The sequence below is a fragment of the Stegodyphus dumicola genome, chromosome 5 (assembly GCF_044657685.1).
Source record: "Stegodyphus dumicola isolate Sdum_Otavi_A_Nest chromosome 5, ASM4465768v1".
Taxonomy (NCBI): Eukaryota; Metazoa; Arthropoda; class Arachnida; order Araneae; family Eresidae; genus Stegodyphus; species Stegodyphus dumicola.
The window spans coordinates 122551829-122578066 of NC_140772.1; the positions used below are offsets into that span (position 1 = coordinate 122551829).

Sequence of the window (26238 nt, forward strand, 5' to 3'; positions counted from 1 at the left end):
AACTTAAGAAACACCAAACAGTTGAAATTTCCCACACTTAAAAGTCGTTCGCAAAAATTGCAGTTTTCATGCCAGATGCACATTTACTAAGCTCTCCGTAACTGTAATATTCCCACACATCGCAAGGAAACAAGAAAAAAATCACATAACTCCAAAAAAAGAGGAAATTTCCAGAAATTAATGCAATCAAAAACTGAGTATCGACATACAAGATGCACCTCCTTTTTTTTTCCGACTTATTTTCAAAGAAAAAAAGTGCGTCTTATACACTAGAAAATTTGCTATTTAAAACTTTCTTACATTTATTGGAAAACAAATTGTTTTATATGCTTAATTTCATTCACATAACTATGCTCACTGTAGTTATTGGCTATACTAAATATTTGAATGAAGAAATGTAAGTTTTATTTGCACAAAAACTATTAGCATATGTTTTATAGCAATACACGCAAGTACACAAAAGTGATACACAAAAAGTATGAGCATATAGTTTTATAGCAATTTATGAGAGCAAAGTTTTACATAAAAATGTAAATTAATCATAAACGCATCTGTTATATAATTTCAATACAATGAGATATAACAATAATCACTGAGGAAATCTGATATGATTGTGATGACTATATTCAATAATTAAAAAATTCCAAAGATTCCAGTAAGATTTTAATAACTGGAAGAGTAACTTCTTACTGGATCAATAAAACGCTTTTCTGCTGTTATCAGTTTTACTGGAGGAGATGTCTGAAATACTGCTATTGCGACATTATACTGATTAAACTAATGTAACACTGTGCGACACCCACACAGATCTTTAAAGCAGCAATTCTCAACAGGTGGTACACAAGATAAAAAATAGGTGGTAGGCAAAGAAACAAAGTTCAAAAATTCTATGAAGAAAAAAAGAACAATTGTTAGAAAATTCCTGTGATTGCACTTCCACTGAAGATTTCATAAATAACAACTTTTGGCTACACCGAAAAAAAGAATTTAAAGGCATTTCAAATAAAGCTAAATTTTTATTGCCTTTTCGCACAACCTATTTGTGTGAACAAGGATTTTCTTCCATGTTTTATTTGAAAAATAAATACAGAATAAAATTAAAAGTGGATCACACTTAAAGCTAAGTGAAATAAGGCCAGACAAAGAAATTGATCTCTCTTAAACAGGCCCAAATTTTACACTAAATTTAAGTATATAACTTAAATTTTGATAATTAAAATGGTAACCAATTCTTAATTAATATTTTTTATGTGTGCCTATTTAATACAGATAGCCAATAGCTTGTGCAAATGGCAAAACATTTATTTTTTCTATTTATATTGAGAAACTGAATAAGTATTATAAAATGTACAATAATTATACTGGTTGTACTAAGGTTTTTAAATTTTTGTTTAGATGGTATGTGTTAGTCAAAAGGTTGAGAACCGCTGCTTTAAAGCAATTAAATTTATGTCACTTTGTGAAGTTATACAAAAGTCGCAGTGTGACATTAACATCATTATCGCAGCATGACTTTACTACCATACTCAAAGACAAAGAAGCAACAATAACAAAAAAAAGAAGCCAAGAGAAAAAATTGGAATCTATAACATGGGAGCAGTTCTGCCAGAAGAGAATGTCGGAGTTACAATCATCGAAAACTCAAAGATAAGTTAAAATCTTCTATAACATTTTTTTTCTTTTGTTCCGAAATGTTATGCGCAAATACAAAGTTCTATGTTTTGACGAAAGTCAATGTGTTTCGGTTGAGATTTACTTTTATTTTACTTTATTTAGCTAATGCAAAAGTATTATTTTCTTTAAGTATAAAATCTAGGAACAAGCAGTTTCTGTTGGTCGAAAGACTAATTCTTTTATCTTAAAGCCAGAATTTGGCCGAAGATAAAAATAACTTCGTATTCTTGTATTAATAACAACTTTAGTTTCAGTGCCTCCAGCTTGGCGAAGAATGAGTAAAGTAAAAATTTATTTTTCTCTTATTCATTTTATGGTAAATTGTAAAAATCATATGTATTAGAATTTTGTAAATATACGTAAATGCTTGAAAGTTATGTAAAAGTAGAATTTAGTCTAGAAGCATAAAATTTTAGATGCTAAAAGTAAATGCTCAAAAGCAATGAATTCAAATTTAATTATTAAACTGTAGATAAAATCATGCTTTAGAGCGAAAGCCTGCATGTCTATAGATAAATGAGGGGGAATTTAGAATGAATGTGTTTTGTAATGTTCTCCACCTACACTTGAATTTTAAGAATGTTAAAGTAGCTCATCGACTTGTATAATGTCGAGTAAGGTGTGTCTATTTGGTCGTTGAATTCTAACAAATCATTGTGGTTAGGAGAAGTGTTGCAATACTAAAACACGAATATTCCCGTTTGACTCCTCACATGGTGGAGAGCCAGGGTAAAGTTAAATTCATGTTTGAATACTTGAATGAATGTGAATTAAGCAGTAACTAAGGAAAATAAATCGTTCAAAAACAAAAACTTATTCAGTGTCAAGAAAGTGTAAATTATAATGTATTTAGAAAGATACTGATACTTATTCCTTCCAGATACTGGAAGGAAGAGAACAGATTGATTGCTGAAGTCCGGGAAAGGTTGCTGTAAGAAGAGAGAATTAAATAAGTATCTACAGAAATTTGTTCTACCTTTTGTGAGATAACAGATTTTTTTTTATGTCAACGAGGCTCTTAAAATTTAGATCAGAATTGTGGAAACTTTCCAATAGGTCGTTTCTAGGACCTGCTTCCAAGTTTTCCAAATTCTGGCAGCGGGAAATGTAGGGTTTATATTTATTTTAACTAATATTTATTTTAAGTTTAAACTATCTTTCCTGTTAAGCCTTACTTTCCCCTGGAATTGCCAATGCCAGAGTATGTAAATTTTAGTAGAACGCGCAAAGGATTCAAATTGTCAGCGGAAGTAATCTGAGTTAAATAGAAGGGAAACGAGTTCGAAAGTGTGTTTCTTGCTGCACGAGCGTGGAGGTGGCTAGTTAGAAATTGAAGAAACACGCGTTTAAGTTCTTGTTGTTAATTTTTCAACGTAATATTCAGAAGTTTGCTGAATTATTAGCGGTATCTTAGAACGCGGTGAGGTTAGTTACGTATAGAGAGCCTCGTAGTTAGTCACATGTTATTATTCTTTTTTTAGTTTTTTATTTTTATTTTACCGCCGGGTCGGCGTAGTTTGCGAGCGTCAAGAGCACGCATTTGTAATTTCTAAAGTTGAATAAAAAGGGATTTAAACCCTTCTCAAGAATTTGTCTACTTTCCAGTTGTTAGCAGTCACCACTATTGTTGCGTGCAGGTTGGAAGCGCGCAACATTACAAGGGATATCATTAATTATACTTTGCATTATCATTAATTATACTTTGCTTTCCAGAATTTTTTTGATTTTTGTATTCTTTTGTGTTCTTTGTTGCTCATTTCACTGATTTTAAGATACTGAAAAGTTTTGAGTGATTTTTTTAGGAAACAAAGTTCTTAACCTCCTTTATACCATTTGAGTTCTTAAGATTTTGCAAAGGGAAGTTGGTTAATTTATTTATTAAGATCATTAATATTTGTATTAAGGGATATTGCTTATTTCATGGTAATTTTGTTATACGTAATAACTTTTTTTTTATGAAGTCGTTCTGCAGAGTAAAATTCTACGCTGTTTTCAAGTTTAAAAATTGGTGTTTCTTTCAGCCATTTTCCCGGTACATTTAAAAGCCAGACGAAGGCTGGCAGCTAAGCTGCTGGTATTCTGTACAAGCTTGATATAAAACTTGTTTTATTAGATTTCCCTCCTTTCCCAGCAGCACAAAGTTTCGAGATCTGGACTCATCCGGTGGGCTAATAATTGATTTAGCCACTACAATATTATTACTACTTTCTAATGAACCTTTTTCTAGATTTCTTCATTTCTTCTATAACCCGTTCTCCCTTTTTGTCCTCCTCACTTAAAAACTAACTTCTAAATCTCTCTTTAAAGAACTACCAGTAGGATTCTTCCTCTTCTGGCCTTCCCTCCGTGCTGTATTCGGTTAGTTATTGGGATGTATACCTGTGCAATCTTTAATGAAGCTCCAACACTTTTACCTGTACATGTCTGTACCTAAATGAAACTGGTTCGTTTTGATGTTATACTAGCGAAACACCAAAAAAATCTTGATTTAAATGATGATGATTTAAATAATTTAGCTGGTATTTTAAGGATGAGGATTTATACTAACTGCTGATGATTTTTTATTTAAGTTATCGTGATTATATGTTATAGTGATGAAGAATGTGATTAAATGAGTATGATGGTAATAAAACTTTAGGTGATAGTACTTTGTATTCAGGTGATTTTATTATTTGACGACTTCAATGATGATGGTGTATATGATATATAGTTTCGATTGATTAGTATGGAATGATGATGTGATTTGTGTGATGGTGGTTTATTTTATTCTGACGATGGTGATAGAGATACGATGGTTTAAAATCATGATGTGTTTTGTGTGGTGAGGAATATTTAGATGATTTTGATGATGATATAGATTTGGCTAATGACGATTTTATAGCTGATATGATAGTGATTTATAGAATAGTTTAGAGGGTTTCGGCAGTGAAGACGATGGTTATTTATATTTAGATGCAGCGTCTAACAGTTTCTCCCACCTCAGACAAGATCTCAGTCTGTGTGCTTGTTTCCCTCGTTTTGGAAGCATATTTGATAAGCTGGGTTGGCGCTTTTTGCTTTTTGTACATTTAGAAAACATTATCATATTTATTTTTATAACCATGGGTACAAAGAATAAGATGATGTCTATTGAATTACAGCGTGAAATCATAGAAAACCATGAGCAAGGTGTGCGAGTAATTGACTTGGCGATGATGTACGGTCGTAGCACATCAATGATATGTACTGTGCTTAAAAAAAAGGAGTTGATAAAGGGTATAACGCCATCTAAGGCCGATAAAATAATGTCTAAACTCTGGACCTCTCTCCGTGAATAGATGGAGAAACTACTGATGGGGTGGGTGAGAGAGGAGCAGCTTCAAGGAGGAACCTTAACATAAAGCTTCATATGTGAGAAGGCACGAGCAATTTACGGTTATTTGCTAAAGAAGATCCCACACACTTCTAAAAATGAGGAATCGGAAGACTTGTTTAAATCCAGTAGGGCTGGCTTGACATCTTTAGGAAAAGGACCGGCATTCACTCCGTCCTCAGACATGGTGAGGCAGCAAGTTCCGATGTGAAGGCAGCTGAGGTTCACATCAAAATGTTTTCCGAACTGATACTAGCCAAAGCATACATCCCCCCAGCAAGTCTTTAACTGTGACGATACAGTATTTTTCTAGAAAAGGATGGCGAATAGAACTTACATAACGGCAGAGCAGAAGACGATGCCAGGTCACAAACCCATGAAGGATAGATTAACTCTAGTAATTTGCGCCAATGACATTGGCGACTGTAAAATCAAGCCTCTGCTAGTATACCATTCGGAAAATCCCAGAGTCTTTAAGTCATATAATATTTCAAAAGAAAATCTGCCAGGTATGTGGATGACAAATCCGAAGGCTTGGGTCACCAGGAAATTCTTTGTGAAGTGGATAAACCTGGTGTTTGGCCCTTCTGTTAAAAAATACCCACAGAAAAACAACCTACCCATGCAAGCCCTTCTCTTCCTCGACAATGCCCCTACTCACCCACCAAATCACGAAGTTGATTTACTCTAATAGTTCAAGTATATAAAAGTTCCCTACCTACCACCCAACACCACTCCTATCCTGCAGACGATGGATCAGCAGGTGATATCTAATTTTAAGAAATTGTACACCAAGCACATTTTTTGGGGCTGCTTTGAGGTGACGGAGAACACAAACCTTACCCTTCGAGAGTTCTGGAAAGGCCACTTTAAGATCGTCATATGCCTAGGAATTATTGATCAGGCCTGGCTGGGTGTTACAACGAGGACCTTAACCTCTGCACGGAAGAAGCTGTGGCCTGAGGCTGTTGCTGAAAGGGCCTTCGAAGGATTGGAACCCAAAGTCGCATAGGTAGAGGAGCTTGTTTCTCTGGGAAAATCCATGAGTCTGGAGGTGGATGGGAGAGATGTGAACGAACTCATCGAACAACAGTCTCAGGAGCTGACAACCGAGGAGTTACACGATCTGTATTTGCAACAGCATACGTTGTGTTAACGAAAAATTAGTTTTGAAGAGGAGCCAGAGGTGGAGGAGGTTATCGCTACAAGAGATATAAAACAGGTCTTGGGAATGTGGGAGAAAGTTGTAGAGTGCGTGGATAAAAATCACCGCGAAAACGTTGCAACTAGCCGTGCATCCTTGACACGGAAGAAGAAACAAACCTCCTTGGAAAGTTTTTTTAAATGATCTGCGGGTGGAAATAAGCAGATCATGACGAAAAAAGCGAAGACCAGTGACAAAAATTAAGCTCTTCCGTAGGCACTTCACTTTTTCTTTTAATTATGTTTTTATAGAATATGTATTTGTTATTTATAAATAAATGTTTCTTCTTGTTTTTGATTCTTACTTAAAAACACTTAACAAACAACTGAGGTCGTGTTTTGGGATCTGGAACGGATTAATGGGATTTCGATTAATTTCAATGTGGAAAATTGCTTTGAGATACGAGCAATTTGACATACGAGCAAAGTTACGAAACGAATTAAACACGTATGTCGAGGTACCACTGTGCGTAATTATATAATCGTTAGCAAGCAGATAGTAATAAATAATTTTAAAAGTCTGATGCTATCAATATATAAAATATGTTGACTAGTATAATTAATTTAGAATTATGCGAATACATATAATATAAGATGATGTATGTTACTACAGATACGTGTTAATATAATACATATATAAGTCTGTGCATATATATGAAATCATAATTCTTTTTATACCAGTTAACAGTTAGAATTACTGAACAACCATGAAAGATTCCCCAAAAATTAAATATGGTGTAACAATGAACACTTAGTTTAGAAATTAGATTCTATTGTATATTGTTGTAAAAGCCATTGTAAGAGTGAAAATTCTTCATTCTGCCTTAATGCGATTTTTTGCGTTTAATGCGTTGTTTGGAGATTTTATGATCCCGAATTATATTGATGTGATATATTAATACTGCATTTGTAGACATACGTTTTCTGAGAAACGAGTCAAGGCGATTGATTTTTTGTAAAAATTTGGATTTATCCTTATTTTATTGACGTGCACCAGCACTGAATTGAGAATGGCTTGTGCTATGTTTCGATGGATGAAAAAGCGTTCGTAAGTAATGAATATTATGAAAGTTTCAGCATATTTAAATAAATAGTATTAAAAGCATATATTTATTAACATATATCAATAGTTTATGGTAAATTTTTCATTATAAATCTCATGATAGTTTCATTTCTCATTCTTTTGCATTTCTATTGCGGTACATAAATTTTTTGGTATATATATTGTAGATTGCATCAGTTTTGCTGCGCAATTTATTCCTCGGTATGTTACTTGTAGTGTTATTAGAAATTCCATTATTTTTGTATTTTTTCTGCAATTGGTAGTATCTGATTAGGAAATTTATGTTTTATTTCAAGATATATATGAAGTTGGTAATATCAAGTGTTAAATAAACGTTGTTATTCAGGCAATAGCGTTAGCTTTATCCAGATAGATAAATGCATTTCTTAAATACTCAAGATATAAAGACACACTCGGATAGTAGATTCACTCACTTTACGTTTTTTAAGGGTTATATATATTCATTAAGGGCGTGTTCAAAACAACCGTTGACGGGTAGTCTTGGCGTAATTCGGATTCATACCAAGCATATCCATTTCTCAGGGCAATAATTTTCGTTATTTTTGCTAAACCATTTACGAAAATATAATTTTCCGAATGCTGAACTCTTATGCATGAAAAGACAGAAGTTAAGATATTTGTTTTGCAATTTGATGCAAAATTCTTATTATTAAAACACTGATGTATATGTTCTTAATTTAAAACTCTGCCAGTATATAACATTATATAACATTATTGTTTTATCACCATTTATAGATGTCGCTTGCTGCACAGCCTGCTGAATACATTTTACTTTCTAGCTATCTACAATTACATCATGTTTTTTCGGTATGAACAGGGGCGAAGTATTCATTACTTAGATACATTTAAAGATAATTAATTAAATTTTTCTGATTTTGATATCTATATTATATAGACAGGATTACTGATAAAAAATTTCAGAAAATTGTAAATGAAGAAGTAAATAGAAAAATTTCGTTCAGGTATTGTGAGATGCTAATATAAACTTCATACATTTTACTAGGGGGCTGTTGCCAAAGCAAAATCTTTACTATATATGTCTACGAGCTCTATGTATACAGTGTGTTGCTCAAAGTAAACTTCCTGCATTGTGAAGAGTACTACGTGTATGTCTTGATGCGTTCATGAGAAGCTTGTTCCCTCGTATACGCTCTGCCACTTCGAACAAAAATTGTCCGTAAACTGCAGCGTCTTGAGTTGTTTATATAGGTTCTTGAGCTGTTCTGTTATTTCCTGTCGAATCTGACGCTGACGCGGAGAGTCTTGTATCCTTCGTTTACTTGCTACTTCTTCTATTCATCGCGCATGGTCTGTTGACGTTCCACTTGCCTAATGGGCCTCCGTTTCCCTTCTGCTTCCCTTTCCGGAGCACGCAGTGTTTCTTGGTTTTCTGAATGTCTTTTGTGTTTTCTACTAGTTTCTGATACAGTTTGAGCACGCGAAGTTTCTTGAGTTGCTGCTTGTCTGCTGGAACTCCTATTCGTTTCTTCTTCAGTTTCTTGAATGAGTAAGCTGTCTTGTCACTATGCTTGCCTGCTGAGTTTCTAGTTGTGTCTTCATTCATTTTTGAAGCTCGCAAATTTTATTGTACTTGCCTGTTGAGTCTCCTAGTGTTTTTTACTTCATTTTTCTGTAGCTCGCTGTACCATTTGTGCTCTCTTCTTGCGTTCAGACATTTTAGTAAATTGGAAAAAAAATTTATTTAACTGTAGTAAAGTAACATTGCATCTAAAATACGTTAAATATCTACAGATGTTTAAACTTCTACTCAGAAAGTAAGTATACAATAAAAGAAATTAAATTTTTATAAATAAATTTAGAATAGCATAAAATGCATAGAAACATTTCATTATGAAGAAAATGTATTCATTCTTTCCAAGCAACCAGCGATTCGTAAATACATTTTTCTTGCCAACTCAGGAAACAAAGACCTTTGACCCTTCAGGTAATACATTGGAGGTTATGATTTAAATTTATTTCAATATAACAAATTTTCAAAATCTCAATAAAGGAATTAACGTAGCGATAGCATATCGTGTCACGTATCCAAAGGTGAAACATAAAAGTTGCCAAAAACAGCTATTCATTTAAAATACTGATATTAACGAAAGATTTTCGACATACAATGACGTTATATGGAATCACGTGCTTTCTTCAACTTCAGAATATGACCGTAAATAATAATAACAATAAGTTTCACGTTTGGCAATACTATTTATTTCATATTTTTTTTAACTTAAAAATATCTCTTAAACAAACTCTACGATTTGAAAGTGAGAACGGCCAACATTTTTCCAAGTAAAGCATTTTGATGTCCAGTGCGCTAGACTTCGGCTACTTGGAAAAATAAATACGAAAAATTACCGTTTTCCGAAATTTTATATAATATCTCGAGTGATAGTCGTAGGAAGATAACAATAGTCGGAAAGTTTTACCAAGAAGTTTTGAAATCCGGGGGTACCTCCTTCCAAACTCAAACTCCCCGTTCCGGAGATATGATGTTACGAATTAAAAAACAAGGAGGCAAAAATCCACAGATATTTATATTGTTGATTCCTGTGTACAATATTCAAATTCCTTCAAAACATTAAGCTTCATTTAAATAAAAGGAAATTAAATTCAGGCATTTTTATTACCTTTCAAGCTTTTATTGTATTTTTAAATATTCTTTTTGTCACATTTGCGCAAGTTTTCCTCGGCGTCATTAGGAGCCGTAGGTCGAAGACATTTAAGAATCATTGCTGTTAATAATGATCATATGATAAATTGCAATACATATTCGATTGTTTTGATGAGAATTTGAGTACAAATCTTTATACATCAGCTACTATGCCCCTTTATGTAACGACAAAGATTATTTTCGATGATTATCCGATGAGAATGATTCTTTACAATGATTATTCGATGACAATGATTATTCACAACGAATATTAAAAGCTGATAACTATGATTACTTAAATAGAATATGCATGTCATTCGATGACAGCGATTATTTCCAAAGAATCTTCGATCACGTCACTATTGTATATCGCTATACCCGTGGGGTTGGGGCCGGTTGTGAATTGTACTACGGCCCTGTAATTAAGCGTTTTAAATGACGTCAAATAGTCACTGATCCAGATATTTTTCTAGTAACTGCCGCGTATTGTGATCAAAACCGTTATTTAAATCTTCTAAATAAAATTTGGGATAATTCCTTTTACATCAGAGAATAAAGCAATTTGTAACACGAATTTCAACAAAACTACATGCATCGAATAACAAGAATTATATAAACGGAAGTATCAGTACAACAAATCGCTCTTTGCAGCTCCGCTTTAGTCCGACACTTGTTTTTCAGCTATCGTATCTACCCATTTGAAGATACCATGTGAAGAATACTTTTTTTAAGTGTGTAAATTAATTACATGTATGTTATGTATATATATGGAGATATTTTTTGAATTAAGAAAGCACCAACTTTTTTTAACGAAAACAACCGAGACATTACCTCCAGTCCAATTTAATTTTTCATCTAAATCATTTCTTAATTACAAAAGTTAATATTAATTTTCTTTGCAAAGGAGACTAGGTGTTGCTGGAAACAAATGAAATACCAAACATCATAAATTTATTGAAGTCAACAGCAGAAAACTGTTAAACAATTAATAGATCACTTCAATGAAATGTAATTGCATTTAAACGTATTAAATTGTTTTCAGCAGATGTAATAATCAGGAACATAGGAAGATCCGAAGAGATATTGTGCGTTTAAATACTTTTTTTGTTTTCGCTAATTTTTTTATACATTTCAGTTAACGTGTAAATCTGTGTTTTGAACGCATGGCCCGTTAAGTGAAGAAGTCTGTAGGAAGGCAATTTTTAATCCTGTGCGGAAATTGTCCAAATGAATGATCAGTCATCGACTCAGCATACGCAGCCATCAGGTTGAGATCCCAAATATTGATTAATTGAGCTCGACTGGAAATTTCATCAGCATGGTCAACGGAAGCCACCGTTTAAAAAATTTTCTTGTTCTTAAATATATGCTTATTCACTTTTGTAATATTACTAGATACTTATAATCACGGTTCCTTCACTTTCAATAATATATTTCATAAATTGTTGAAGTGCAGACACATACTTCATATTGTAGAAAAACGTTTCTCTGGAATTTTTGATGCAAATCCTGGTTATCTTTTCTAAGAAGGGAAAGTAAGAAAGTGTGCCATTTATAAAGCTTAAATTTTGCTAGATTTGCAGGTTTTTCGTGCTCGCATTTTACGTGCTTCTTAAGAATCTCTGGTAATAAAATGGGAACTTTCCATGACTTGTTGCCAATCTAATTGGAGAAAAAAATTTATTCTTTATAGGGATACTTGCGGGAGGTAACCGTCGAGCAATCTTCTTGTATCTGTCTCGTCCCATCCTGTTTGTTATTTTATTAAAACGTGTTTGGAAAATTTTTTCCTGATTGCATGGTTTGATTTGAGATGATAGATGTCAATCAGACCTTTTAATATGGCATCCTGAGCTGTTGGTGCCAGCAGCTTCATTTCCTATTATACCTGTATATCCTCATAATGGAATTTAGGCTAATAAGAGGAATATTCATTTCCATTTTTTTGTTTTTAAAAGATTTTGAATACGTAAAGATATTTTCTTCGTGGAACATTGAGTGTTTAAAAATCTTTGACAATCTGTAAAAATGCTCGCAAACTGTAACTTACTACTTTTGACAAAAAACGTATAAGTAATCATTTATTAAATTAATGAATTCAAACATATGAACATATATATTTAATAAAATAAAAATATTTCAGCGCAAATAATTATCGACGTATATTTGAAGAAGAAGAAGGAGAAGCAGGATTATACTTCAGCGATCAACTACTAGAAGAATTGGATCCCCAATGTTTAAGATTGCAATACGTGTCGGAAACGTAAGTCTTTTCGGAAAAAATAATAAAACAAAACATAATGTTTCAGGTCCAGTTTAATTATACCTTTAATAATTTTTTGACAAAAACGCTGGTCTGGAAAATAATACGTTTTCAGATTTATAATGCTTAATGTTTTTTTCATTCCTTCATTACAAAAATATATTATAAATGTTTAAGATGGAAAATCCTATTGTGAAGAATTCAAATTTATTGTCATACCTTTTGATTATGAGGAAACGTTATTGCATTAACTAATGAAATATCTAAACAGAAAGCTAATATACAAAATACACGTGTTTAAACGGCAAGTTTGTAAAATTTGTGAATGAGAAGTTGTTATGAAGTTAGTTGTTGAATGTCAAATAGTTGATATAATTAGAGTAACAAAGACAAAAAGGACTTTATGTTTATAAATAATAATATATATGTATGTAAAACAAATTACGTAAACACTGAAATCCATCCTATACTCTATTCCGAACAAATCTAATATAAATTGTTCTCTTCATCTGTTTCTGTTAGACTATATATTTCTAGATTTACAGAGATTTAGAATATTATTTAGCTCGAGTTTTGAGAATGTACTCATCAAACATAATAAAAATTTCCAGATTCCAACTTTTCATTGTAATTATTTTTTTAACATATAATATTAAATAATTTTGAATTAATAGAAAATTAAAAAATAAAAATTAATTAATTAAAATATATTTATGTAGATATATATATCCCCATCACATGATTTACATAAAGATGATGACCTAGCTAAGCGGGAATTTAAATTTCCTGAATCAAATATTTCTCTTACTAAGCCACAATGTTGTCGAACTATGCACATTTTTTTCTATCTCTGTCACCGCTGACACGACGTCGTGCTACTTTCTTCCTATTCCAACAATATGAGAAATATAAATATTCTAGAAATAGGTAGGTTTAGAATTTCAAATGAATTGGAGCCGCAAATATGAATTGAAATAAATCTGAATATTTTATCTTATTCATCTGCCAAATTTGCTCTGTATTATAGATCAATATGTGCGATCAGAATTCCTAACATTAATTCACACACACACACATTTACATATATATCTATATATATACGTTTATCGTATATATGTTATGGTGAAACGCCGAAATCTGGAGAATGTCGACTTTCACCGGTGAATGTCAACATTCACGTAGTCGCTTGTTGTATGTCCGAAATATTTTCCAAATACTCTTATTTCTGACTTACACCGGTAAATGTCAACATTCACCATCTACTAATGGTGAATGTTGAACACATAAGAATATTATATTTTCTCTGTAATTCGGTCACGAAAAAACGCACTTAAATTAAGAACTTAAGAATGTAAGAACTTAAAACACACTGTACATTCAAAATGCGAAAGGAAAATAATAGAAGTTTAAAACTTACAAAATTACGTGATTCAAATCTTATTTATTGCAAAAACTTAAACTCTTATGACACTTTCAATTGCACAAGAGGCCCTTGCTTTTACGACAGCATTTATTTGTGGAACACTTCCTTTTGCAATGACAGCGTGTACATATACTCCTCTCTTTTCAACCTACACCAGAACACATCCGTGAGTGTCGACATACACCGGTGAGGGTCCGAATGTACAAGAATGTAATGCAATATTCGATCTTTCACCGACGTATTTGGTGAATGTTGACATTCTCCGGTGAAAGTCGACATTCTCCAATTTCGGTCTTTCACGGTAACATATATATATATATATATATAAAGATTATATATATATATATATATATATATATATATGATTTTCCTTTTACAATTGAAATTTTATTCTTCATGATGATTTAACTCTAGTCCCCGTTAAAACATTATTAACATTTTGCTTTCAAATTACTTCAAAACATCTTTCGAAATATAACTTACCAGTATGGATTCACTCTTTTAAAATAATTCTACTTTAATTAAACTTAGGAGATAATATAATCAATTAATCAATATTGTTTAGGAAATAAATTATTATTAACTAACTTTGCAGCAATTGCGCAAGTAATTGTAACTTCTTTTCGCACTTAATGAATTTAAGATCATACAACATTGGATATGCTAAATAGCAGCTATTAGCGCTATTTATCGCTTGCCTAATGTACCCACTTTATATATTACCACCATTCTTCTTTCTTAATATTTTAATTTTTAAGTTTTATAAAGTTCTTATACAAAAACTTTACTGTATTGAAGGTTAGCAGCCTCCTTACTTTTATATCTTGCTAGTTTATCTGAAATTGAAATCATTTAATGTCATTCCACTAGATGAAAAACTTGAAAATTTAACGCCATGCCTGCTACAGATAAACCCAAAATACAATTTTTATGAAAAACATTTAACTGTATTTACATGATTACATGCGGCACTTGACATATAAAATATATAGGACAGACTAAAAACAATCTTAACTTTCGAATCAATAACCATAGAGCTTAAATCAAAACATTCAACGCACAAAAAATAGCATTAAAATAAGTACACCATCACAACTCAATACAGCAGAATTAGAGCACTTTAAACACCATGACTTCAACTCTATTCAACTTCAGATACTAGATATAATACCCAATCACAAAACACGAATTTTTCAGGAATCTCTCTATATACTAAAACAACGTTCACTTTATCCATATGGACTTAACACTTATATACATAGTCATAGAGATACTTCTAAGAAGTCTATTTTCAGCCAATTTAAGCACTACAGCAACAAAACGCAGAGAGGAATAAGAGGAAGCAAAATAAAAAATAATGCGAGATTTTTATCCACTTTGGATACATTTGCATTGAAAAAACAATTGAAATGTTTCTTTGACTCAGACAACTTTCCCAAGAAACCTCTCAACTGTTACACTCCTGTACTAATAAATTCCTTATCAAACTAAAAAAATTCATTCAATAAAGCTACGACGACACACAAATCATTAAAGACATGATTCTCGATTTTAGTTTTTTCGGACTCTCTAATAGTCTCACTCAACGCAAAATTTATTTTAAAGTCAATTTTCTACATCCGCAGTTTGACAATATTCATTTCTCAAGAATCATCAGAGATTGTAAAGATTACTTCCCCGCAGTTGATACATTAACTATGGTTGCATTTAAATATCAAAGGACCTTAAGCAACTTGCTGACTAACCACCATGAAATAGATGAAACAGCAGAATGACATTGTAAGACACCAATTTACAGCAATTACGTGGATTCTCATCACCAGCGCATAATTACTGGCAACCTGAATATCATACAGAACCATCAACTTAAAACACTAATGAGTTATGGTACAAAATTTAGACCAGTCAGAAACATGACTACAAATTTCTGTTACAAGACTTTCGAAAACAACATCAACAAAGTTATAGTTAAAGCAAGCTATCAACTGAATTTACCCATAGATACCTTATAAAAATGGAAAGCCAAAATTCTTCAACGCATATCCACCGAAATCAGTCACCTCAAGTTTAAAAGTACACTGAATTGGTCGCAACTTACATCAGATATTAAAAAATTAAAACAGCTCTTTACTATTACAAAAATAGTTAAACAACTAATAACTTTAGCATTATATGAAAACAATTCTACGCAGAAATTATTCATAAAGAACTTCTCAACGCGACTACTTATCAATTAGCCAACCTTACAGAAACATCTATAATAAACAGGTTTAAAACTTTTCATAAGAAACTCAATATTACTTTCAATGCAAACTACAACAGATTTACTAATCTTTATGCGATTCCCAAATTCCATAAAACACAATTAAAATTCAGATTTATTGCTAATGGAACTAATAAATTACAAGAAAAATGTAGACTATTATTTTTCAATTCAACTTAATAAAATCTGTAAATTTATTTTCAATGATTGTAACACTAATCATAACAATCCTGGATCATTCATAATAACACTCCTGTCATTAATACTATTCAAACCATTAACATCCAAAACATTAATTGCTATGACTTTGAAAACTTATATACCTCACTTCCTCTAGAAGAAATCTATACCAGTCTACTTGATCTAACTAAACTCTTCCCTGATATGCTCAATATCATGACTCTTGACAAATGGGAAACCTACCTAAAATGCACACTTTTTCATAACTACATCAAGTTTCAAAATCAAATTTTTAAACAAGTCAGAGGATTGCCAATGGGCTTACATTCCAGCACCTCGATCTGTAATATCTTTTTATTTGTCAAAGACTTTAACTTCGAAAAAAATCTACAACCACAAGAGTTAAATTACTACAAACACACCTACAGATATATTGATGACCTTATTACAATTAATAATTTTGATAAAATTGAACACTCCGAGATTTATCCGAATTGTCTTACACTTAATAAAACTAATAATTCACAAAATAGCATAGACTTTCTAGATCTTCAAATCATTAACTACAAAAAAATTTTACTTTTTGACAAAACAAGAAACTTCAATTTCAGTACTAACAAATTAATAAATTGGAACTCCAACATATCCAAAAAAGTAATTAACAATACTATAATTAATCAAATACAACGAATTAAAATTATATGGACAGATACAATAGATTTACAACGCGAAATTTTGCTCCTTATTAAAATTCTCAAAAATAATCTAATACCCATTCAATTTATCAACCATTGCCTTAAAAGAGCAGGCGTTAAATACTCACCCTAAATCATGTAACTGATAGGGATATGATAATTTGTTCCTAAACCTGAGAAGGCGGTATAAGTTGGATGACTATCAGTTGAAGGATTTGTATATAGTGTAATTACTCAATTGTATATATTGTAAAAACCTAATTGTCTTCAGACTCATGCTGTTACTATACTGTTACTAAAAAAATGGGCCTATTTCATGACTTTAGTCTGTCTAATAGCTCTTGGACAGTGAAAAATTCCTTTTTTCCTTTCTTAAATTCTTAATCATTGCGACACGACAATTAGCCAGAAATTAATTAATTTCCATTCACTAGTATTTTCAAAAAAATCTTAACAGACATTCTCCCTCAAATAAGAACTCCACAAAATACATCCCTCAAGAATTCCGAGTCCAACCCACTACCATAAATTACTTCACCCAAGTCTTACCGACTGATATTATTCAAAGCCCCCACTGCCGCTAAGAATTTTCGGACACCCAACACTTATGAGTCAGACATGAAGAGAATACTTTGCCAACTCCCCCACTAGAAAGAATGTAAGTTACTTAATACCTTTTCTGGCCTTTATATCTTCATGTACATTCACTGTTCTTATTATATATTATTTTTTACATTTTTTTATATTACTTTATATTGTCTTTGATTTGTTTTTACAAACTTTGCATTATTTATCTTATTTTGTAATCTTCTATGTTTATTTCAACTTTACTTTGAATTCGATTTCATAATAACAATTTCCAATGTTTAATTTTTACAAATAATATAGAACTCAAAAGCATAAACATGAAGGAGTCGGGGACGGTTACTCGGGTTATATCGGCTTTCTCTACAGATTTTGCTTTTTACTCCAAATTGAATTTCCAATGTTTAATTTTTAAAAATAATATAGAACTCAAATGCATAAACATGAAGGTGTCGGGGACGGTTACTCGGGTTATATCGAATTTCTCTACAGATTTTGCTTTTTACTCCAAATTGAATTGACTAAATTGCTTCATAAGAATAAGTTCTTTGAGTATAAGCATTGGATCATAATCCCTTCTATTCGCGGAGATATTTGGCCTGACTAGAATTGCCGGTTCGGCTTTAACTTATAACTCGAGTAAAGACGAAACACCTTCGTATTTACGTATTTTTATCAATTATTGTTCGTTGAATGGGAGTTGGTTTGTTCCCATTGAAAAGTCAATTAATTTCCGATCAATGACAATGATTACATGGTTTTAATTTTCCTTTTACAATTGAAATTTTATTCTTCATGATGATTTAACTCTAGTCCCCATTATTAACATTTTGCATTTTGCTAAACATTATTAACATTATTAACCAAAAACATTATTAACATTTTGCTTTCAAATTACTTCAAAACATATTTCGAAATATAACTTACCAGTATGGATTCAGTCTTTTAAAATAATTCTACTTTAATTAAACATAGGAGATAATATAATCAATTAATCAATATTGTTTAGGAAATAAATTATTATTAACTAACTTTGCAGCAATTGCGCAAGTAATTGTAACTTCTTTTCGCACTTAATGAATTTAAGATCATACAACATTGGATATGCTAAATAGCAGCTATTAGCGCTATTTATCGCTTGCCTAATGTACCCACTTTATATATTACCACCATTCTTCTTTCTTAATATTTTAATTTTTAAGTTTTATAAAGTTCTTATACAAAAACTTTACTGTATTGAAGGTTAGCAGCCTCCTTACTTTTATATCTTGCTAGTTTATCTGAAATTGAAATCATTTAATGTCATTCCACTAGATGAAAAACTTGAAAATTTAACGCCATGCCTGCTACAGATAAACCCAAAATACAATTTTTATGAAAAACATTTAACTGTATTTACATGATTACATGCGGCACTTGACATATAAAATATATAGGACAGACTAAAAACAATCTTAACTTTCGAATCAATAACCATAGAGCTTAAATCAAAACATTCAACGCACAAAAAATAGCATTAAAATAAGTACACCATCACAACTCAATACAGCAGAATTAGAGCACTTTAAACACCATGACTTCAACTCTATTCAACTTCAGATACTAGATATAATACCCAATCACAAAACACGAATTTTTCAGGAATCTCTCTATATACTAAAACAACGTTCACTTTATCCATATGGACTTAACACTTATATACATAGTCATAGAGATACTTCTAAGAAGTCTATTTTCAGCCAATTTAAGCACTACAGCAACAAAACGCAGAGAGGAATAAGAGGAAGCAAAATAAAAAATAATGCGAGATTTTTATCCACTTTGGATACATTTGCATTGAAAAAACAATTGAAATGTTTCTTTGACTCAGACAACTTTCCCAAGAAACCTCTCAACTGTTACACTCCTGTACTAATAAATTCCTTATCAAACTAAAAAAATTCATTCAATAAAGCTACGACGACACACAAATCATTAAAGACATGATTCTCGATTTTAGTTTTTTCGGACTCTCTAATAGTCTCACTCAACGCAAAATTTATTTTAAAGTCAATTTTCTACATCCGCAGTTTGACAATATTCATTTCTCAAGAATCATCAGAGATTGTAAAGATTACTTCCCCGCAGTTGATACATTAACTATGGTTGCATTTAAATATCAAAGGACCTTAAGCAACTTGCTGACTAACCACCATGAAATAGATGAAACAGCAGAATGACATTGTAAGACACCAATTTACAGCAATTACGTGGATTCTCATCACCAGCGCATAATTACTGGCAACCTGAATATCATACAGAACCATCAACTTAAAACACTAATGAGTTATGGTACAAAATTTAGACCAGTCAGAAACATGACTACAAATTTCTGTTACAAGACTTTCGAAAACAACATCAACAAAGTTATAGTTAAAGCAAGCTATCAACTGAATTTACCCATAGATACCTTATAAAAATGGAAAGCCAAAATTCTTCAACGCATATCCACCGAAATCAGTCACCTCAAGTTTAAAAGTACACTGAATTGGTCGCAACTTACATCAGATATTAAAAAATTAAAACAGCTCTTTACTATTACAAAAATAGTTAAACAACTAATAACTTTAGCATTATATGAAAACAATTCTACGCAGAAATTATTCATAAAGAACTTCTCAACGCGACTACTTATCAATTAGCCAACCTTACAGAAACATCTATAATAAACAGGTTTAAAACTTTTCATAAGAAACTCAATATTACTTTCAATGCAAACTACAACAGATTTACTAATCTTTATGCGATTCCCAAATTCCATAAAACACAATTAAAATTCAGATTTATTGCTAATGGAACTAATAAATTACAAGAAAAATGTAGACTATTATTTTTCAATTCAACTTAATAAAATCTGTAAATTTATTTTCAATGATTGTAACACTAATCATAACAATCCTGGATCATTCATAATAACACTCCTGTCATTAATACTATTCAAACCATTAACATCCAAAACATTAATTGCTATGACTTTGAAAACTTATATACCTCACTTCCTCTAGAAGAAATCTATACCAGTCTACTTGATCTAACTAAACTCTTCCCTGATATGCTCAATATCATGACTCTTGACAAATGGGAAACCTACCTAAAATGCACACTTTTTCATAACTACATCAAGTTTCAAAATCAAATTTTTAAACAAGTCAGAGGATTGCCAATGGGCTTACATTCCAGCACCTCGATCTGTAATATCTTTTTATTTGTCAAAGACTTTAACTTCGAAAAAAATCTACAACCACAAGAGTTAAATTACTACAAACACACCTACAGATATATTGATGACCTTATTACAATTAATAATTTTGATAAAATTGAACACTCCGAGATTTATCCGAATTGTCTTACACTTAATAAAACTAATAATTCACAAAATAGCATAGACTTTCTAGATCTTCAAATCATTAACTACAAAAAAATTTTACTTTTTGACAAAACAAGAAACTTCAATTTCAGTACTAACAAATTAATAAATTGGAACTCCAACATATCCAAAAAAGTAATTAACAATACTATAATTAATCAAATACAACGAATTAAAATTATATGGACAGATACAATAGATTTACAACGCGAAATTTTGCTCCTTATTAAAATTCTCAAAAATAATCTAATACCCATTCAATTTATCAACCATTGCCTTAAAAGAGCAGGCGTTAAATACTCACCCTAAATCATGTAACTGATAGGGATATGATAATTTGTTCCTAAACCTGAGAAGGCGGTATAAGTTGGATGACTATCAGTTGAAGGATTTGTATATAGTGTAATTACTCAATTGTATATATTGTAAAAACCTAATTGTCTTCAGACTCATGCTGTTACTATACTGTTACTAAAAAAATGGGCCTATTTCATGACTTTAGTCTGTCTAATAGCTCTTGGACAGTGAAAAATTCCTTTTTTCCTTTCTTAAATTCTTAATCATTGCGACACGACAATTAGCCAGAAATTAATTAATTTCCATTCACTAGTATTTTCAAAAAAATCTTAACAGACATTCTCCCTCAAATAAGAACTCCACATAATACATCCCTCAAGAATTCCGAGTCCAACCCACTACCATAAATTACTTCACCCAAGTCTTACCGACTGATATTATTCAAAGCCCCCACTGCCGCTAAGAATTTTCGGACACCCAACACTTATGAGTCAGACATGAAGAGAATACTTTGCCAACTCCCCCACTAGAAAGAATGTAAGTTACTTAATACCTTTTCTGGCCTTTATATCTTCATGTACATTCACTGTTCTTATTATATATTATTTTTTACATTTTTTTATATTACTTTATATTGTCTTTGATTTGTTTTTACAAACTTTGCATTATTTATCTTATTTTGTAATCTTCTATGTTTATTTCAACTTTACTTTGAATTCGATTTCATAATAACAATTTCCAATGTTTAATTTTTACAAATAATATAGAACTCAAAAGCATAAACATGAAGGAGTCGGGGACGGTTACTCGGGTTATATCGGCTTTCTCTACAGATTTTGCTTTTTACTCCAAATTGAATTTCCAATGTTTAATTTTTAAAAATAATATAGAACTCAAATGCATAAACATGAAGGTGTCGGGGACGGTTACTCGGGTTATATCGAATTTCTCTACAGATTTTGCTTTCTACTCCAAATTGAATTGACTAAATTGCTTCATAAGAATAAGTTCTTTGAGTATAAGCATTGGATCATAATCCCTTCTATTCGCGGAGATATTTGGCCTGACTAGAATTGCCGGTTCGGCTTTAACTTATAACTCGAGTAAAGACGAAACACCTTCGTATTTACGTATTTTTATCAATTATTGTTCGTTGAATGGGAGTTGGTTTGTTCCCATTGAAAAGTCAATTAATTTCCGATCAATGACAATGATTACATGGTTTTAATTTTCCTTTTACAATTGAAATTTTATTCTTCATGATGATTTAACTCTAGTCCCCATTATTAACATTTTGCATTTTGCTAAACATTATTAACATTATTAACCAAAAACATTATTAACATTTTGCTTTCAAATTACTTCAAAACATATTTCGAAATATAACTTACCAGTATGGATTCACTCTTTTAAAATAATTCTACTTTAATTAAACATAGGAGATAATATAATCAATTAATCAATATTGTTTAGGAAATAAATTATATATATATATAATCGTTTATTGCAATGCATGGTCGGAAACGCTTTCCTGGCGCTATAGTGACGAGAGACAACACAAGAAAAATAGGGTACGAACAGTGTAAAGATATTTCTTTATTATTCTTAGCGCAGCGAAAACTAAGAAATAAGAACAAAAACATTGGATTGTCATCAAAGAAAGTATTCGAAAGTTCCTTAGGAAAGTATCCTAAACATGGGTTTGGTAGGGGTAGTCCAGTGCATTGTTCAGCAAGATCACGAGACCTCACTTGCATTATCACTTCCGGTCGGGGTAATTCAACACATTCGTGCACGAAACCCCTGTTAGAAGTCCAACAGGAACTTGTGGCACATATCGTGGCAGCTGCTGGGAAAGTCCTGAGGATGCACAGTATTTTCCAGAACATCTTATGGTCGATGTGCGAGAGATGTGATACCTGCATCAGGGTGCAGGTCGTAATTTCGAACACCTTCTTTGAGGTCCATAAGTGTCTAATTTTGTTCCTATTTTTTAATTTCTCTTGTGCTAAGCATAATTGGTGTCCGTTCTTTCTTGTGTTTTGTGTTGTTTGTACCGGCCAGGAAAGTTGTTTCGGCCCTGTTTTGCCATTTCATTTTTCCTCGATGTCGTCTCTCTCATATATGTGCATAATTACTTATGACTCAAGTGTTGCTACTATATGATGAAATTTACAAACACGGTGTTTACAATACTACATATTCCCATCCGAAAATATCTTATTTTTTCCTCTTGCCCTTCAAATAAGAAATGTGTGTCCTTCATTGTAAAATCTCCTGGAACTTTAATACTTCTTTTTTCGAGGACAATGGAGAAAATATTTCAGTATAGGCAGCTGTCAATATTCAAACATTACATTGTGAAAGCCATTAAAGTGATTTCGGCCATTAGCCGAAACGCTCAGAAAGGCTTAATTCGCATAAGGATTTAGGAAATACATTTTGAAAAACTTAGCAAATTTTCCTTCAATAAATTTAATGGAACAGGCAAAAGAAATTACAGGGAACAATAAATATAGGAGAAAACAGATATTTCTTTTCCTAATTTGTTTTACTGTGTTTGATTTCTTTCTTTCTTCCTGTATAAATAATTAAAACTTAAAGAATGTAACTGAAGAATGAGAATAAAATTTTCAATTGAAAACAAATGGTGGCAAAACTCCTAGTGCTGCTCTGCTGGACGACGAAATAGACCAGCAATATTTTCCGAATTTGGAATAACAAGAGAAAATTTGAAACCTGTGCAGCCAGCGATGCAAAGGGATTCTTCTGAGAGAAAGATGACTTAAATGAGGAAACTCGGAGATAATGTAATGATGTGTAAGGTTACCTCTACTGGGATAATAATAAGAAAAGGTTAAAATACAAAATACGTAAGTAAATTATACAAAAATTGAAGAAATTTAAAATATCTAGCAAGCGTAAGAAATAGTAATTGATTCAAAACCTAAATGAATCTAAAGCTCTCAAACTTATACTCGTTTAAATACAGGTTTTTCTGATTCAGAAAGAACGTTACGTGTATATCTTCTAAGATGCTTTTTCCATCCTTTTTTTTTTTTTGTAGTTGTTTCATTTTTGATTTCAGTTTCCTTTTTTTCTCCTATTTTGCAATTTTCCCCATTGTTTCCCTCTGTTTTTAAGCCACCTGTTTATTATTACTATTATTATTATTACAACTTATGTAAAAATTAAGTAAGGAAAAGTAAGGCACTGAAACTTTGCAAATTATCACACTCTACGTGAGATTCATGGTGGTCGCTTATTGCATACAAATCACGCCAAATTCTTTAACTTCTCTGCTTGGCTTTAGGTCCTTATAACGAAAACAACCAATTCGCCCTTTGTAGAAAAATATTCTGTCAGGCAATAAATCTACGGGGAGATTTTTCCCTATGAAACTGAGCCCAAAGTGTTATATAGTATCTAAATATTAAAGTGTTGTACATGTTAAACGTGATCGTCGTTGCATTACTTTCACTTTTTTACTACTGAAATAAAGATATACTGATTATTTTGTAGATTGGAAAACCCTCCTTGTGATCATGAAAAGGAGCAAAAACTGGAAACCGAGAGAGAACTAGAAAAGAAGCGAGAACCGGAAAAAATGCAAGAACTGGAAAAGAAACAAGAACTGAATAAAAAGGAAGAACCGGAAAAGAAGGAGAAACTGCAAAAGAAGCAAGAACTGGAAAAGAAACAAGAACTGAATAAAAAGGAAGAACCGGAAAAGAAGGAGAAACTGGAAAAGAAGCAAGAACTGAAAAACAAGAAAAAACTGGAATTGACACAAAAACTAGAAAAGAAGCAAAAGCTGGAAAAGATACAAAAACTAGAAAAGAAGCAAGAACCGGAGAAGATACAAGAACTGGAAAAGAAGCAAGAACTGAAAACGAAGCAAGAGCAGGAAGCGAAGCAAAAAATGGAAAAGAAGCAAGAACTGAAAATGAAACAAGAGCAGAAAAAGAAGCAAAAACTGGAAAAGAAGGAAGAACTGAAAAACAAACAAAAACTGGAGAAGCAACAGAAACTAGAAAAGAAGCAAGAACTGAAAAAGAAGCAAACACTGGAATGGATTCAAAAACTAGAGAAGAAAGAAGAACTGAAAAACAAGAAAAAACTGGAAGAGATACAAAAACTAGAAAAGAAAGAAGAACTGAAAATGGAGAAACTACTAGAAGAGATGCAAAAACAAGTGAACAAAGAAGAACTGAAAAGGCAGAAGGAACTGGAAAAAATGCAAAAACTAAAAAACAAAGAAGAACTGAAAAAGCAGAAAAAGAAGCAAAAACTGGAAAAAAAGGAAGAACTGAAAAACAAACAAAAACTGGAGAAGCAACAGAAACTAGAAAAGAAGCAAGAACTGAAAAAGAAGCAAACACTGGAATGGATTCAAAAACTAGAAAAGAAAGAAGAACTGAAAAACAAAAAAAAACTGGAAGAGATACAAAAACTAGAAAAGAAAGAAGAACTGAAAATAGAGAAACAACTGGAAGAGATACAAAAACAAGTGAACAAAGAAGAACTGAAAAGGCAGAAGAAACTGGAAAAAATGCAAAAACTAAAAAACAAAGAAGAACTGAAAAAGAAGAAGAAACTGGAAAAAATGCAAAAAATGGAAAAGAAGCAAGAGCCGGAAAAGATGCCAGAACTGGAAAGATAGATGAGTCAGAAAAGACGCAATACCTGGAAAAGAAGCAAAAAACGGAAAATAATCCAAATCTGCAAAACCAGCAGGAACCGGAAAAGAACTGTCAAACCCGAAAAGGAAACCGGATGAACTGCGAAAAGAGCCAGAACTGGATAACGACTGTAGAACGATTGATTTAATGACCAAACGAAGCAAGACCCGAAAAAGAAAAATAGAACAAATAAATCATATACCACTGCAAATAATACCACTGCAAGCATTAAATATCAACGTCAAAAGAATAAACACCTTTCTTCAAGGAAGCTTTGCAATACACTGTCATAAGCCAGAAGGTATAGAAAAAATCAGCTATAACCTCATTGCCAAAACAGTTGCAAAAGATATAGTTAACGTAAAACTTCCGGAAGCCACAATACCAAAATGCACAATTCATAATACTCCAAAAAATTTCAACTCTGATGAACTGATTCAAATTATAGCCCAAGAAACATAATCAAATATTT

General features: G+C 31.8%; 3 protein-coding genes across 5 annotated transcripts in view; 1 reads left to right on the plus strand and 2 right to left on the minus strand.

Annotated features, from left to right (window-relative positions):
- Positions 1-25889, plus strand: part of LOC146997219 (uncharacterized) — a 60073-nt gene extending 34184 nt beyond the window's left edge. For 2 of the 3 annotated variants that reach the window (XM_085817010.1, XM_085817009.1), the window contains exons 4-5: positions 12116-12235; positions 24607-25889. In XM_085817010.1, coding sequence (XP_085673136.1) covers positions 12116-12235; positions 24607-25747 — 1261 coding nt within the window. In that variant the 3' untranslated portion in view covers positions 25748-25889. The remainder of the gene's footprint in view (positions 1-12115; positions 12236-24606) is intronic. The other variant, XR_015041209.1, reaches the window with a different exon arrangement.
- The window catches only part of LOC146997217 (uncharacterized), a 440254-nt gene that overhangs the window by 101953 nt on the left and 312063 nt on the right, over positions 1-26238 (minus strand). The window lies entirely within an intron of this gene.
- The window catches only part of LOC146997220 (cullin-5-like), a 165043-nt gene that overhangs the window by 4756 nt on the left and 134049 nt on the right, over positions 1-26238 (minus strand). The gene's annotated exons all lie outside the window — the stretch shown is intronic.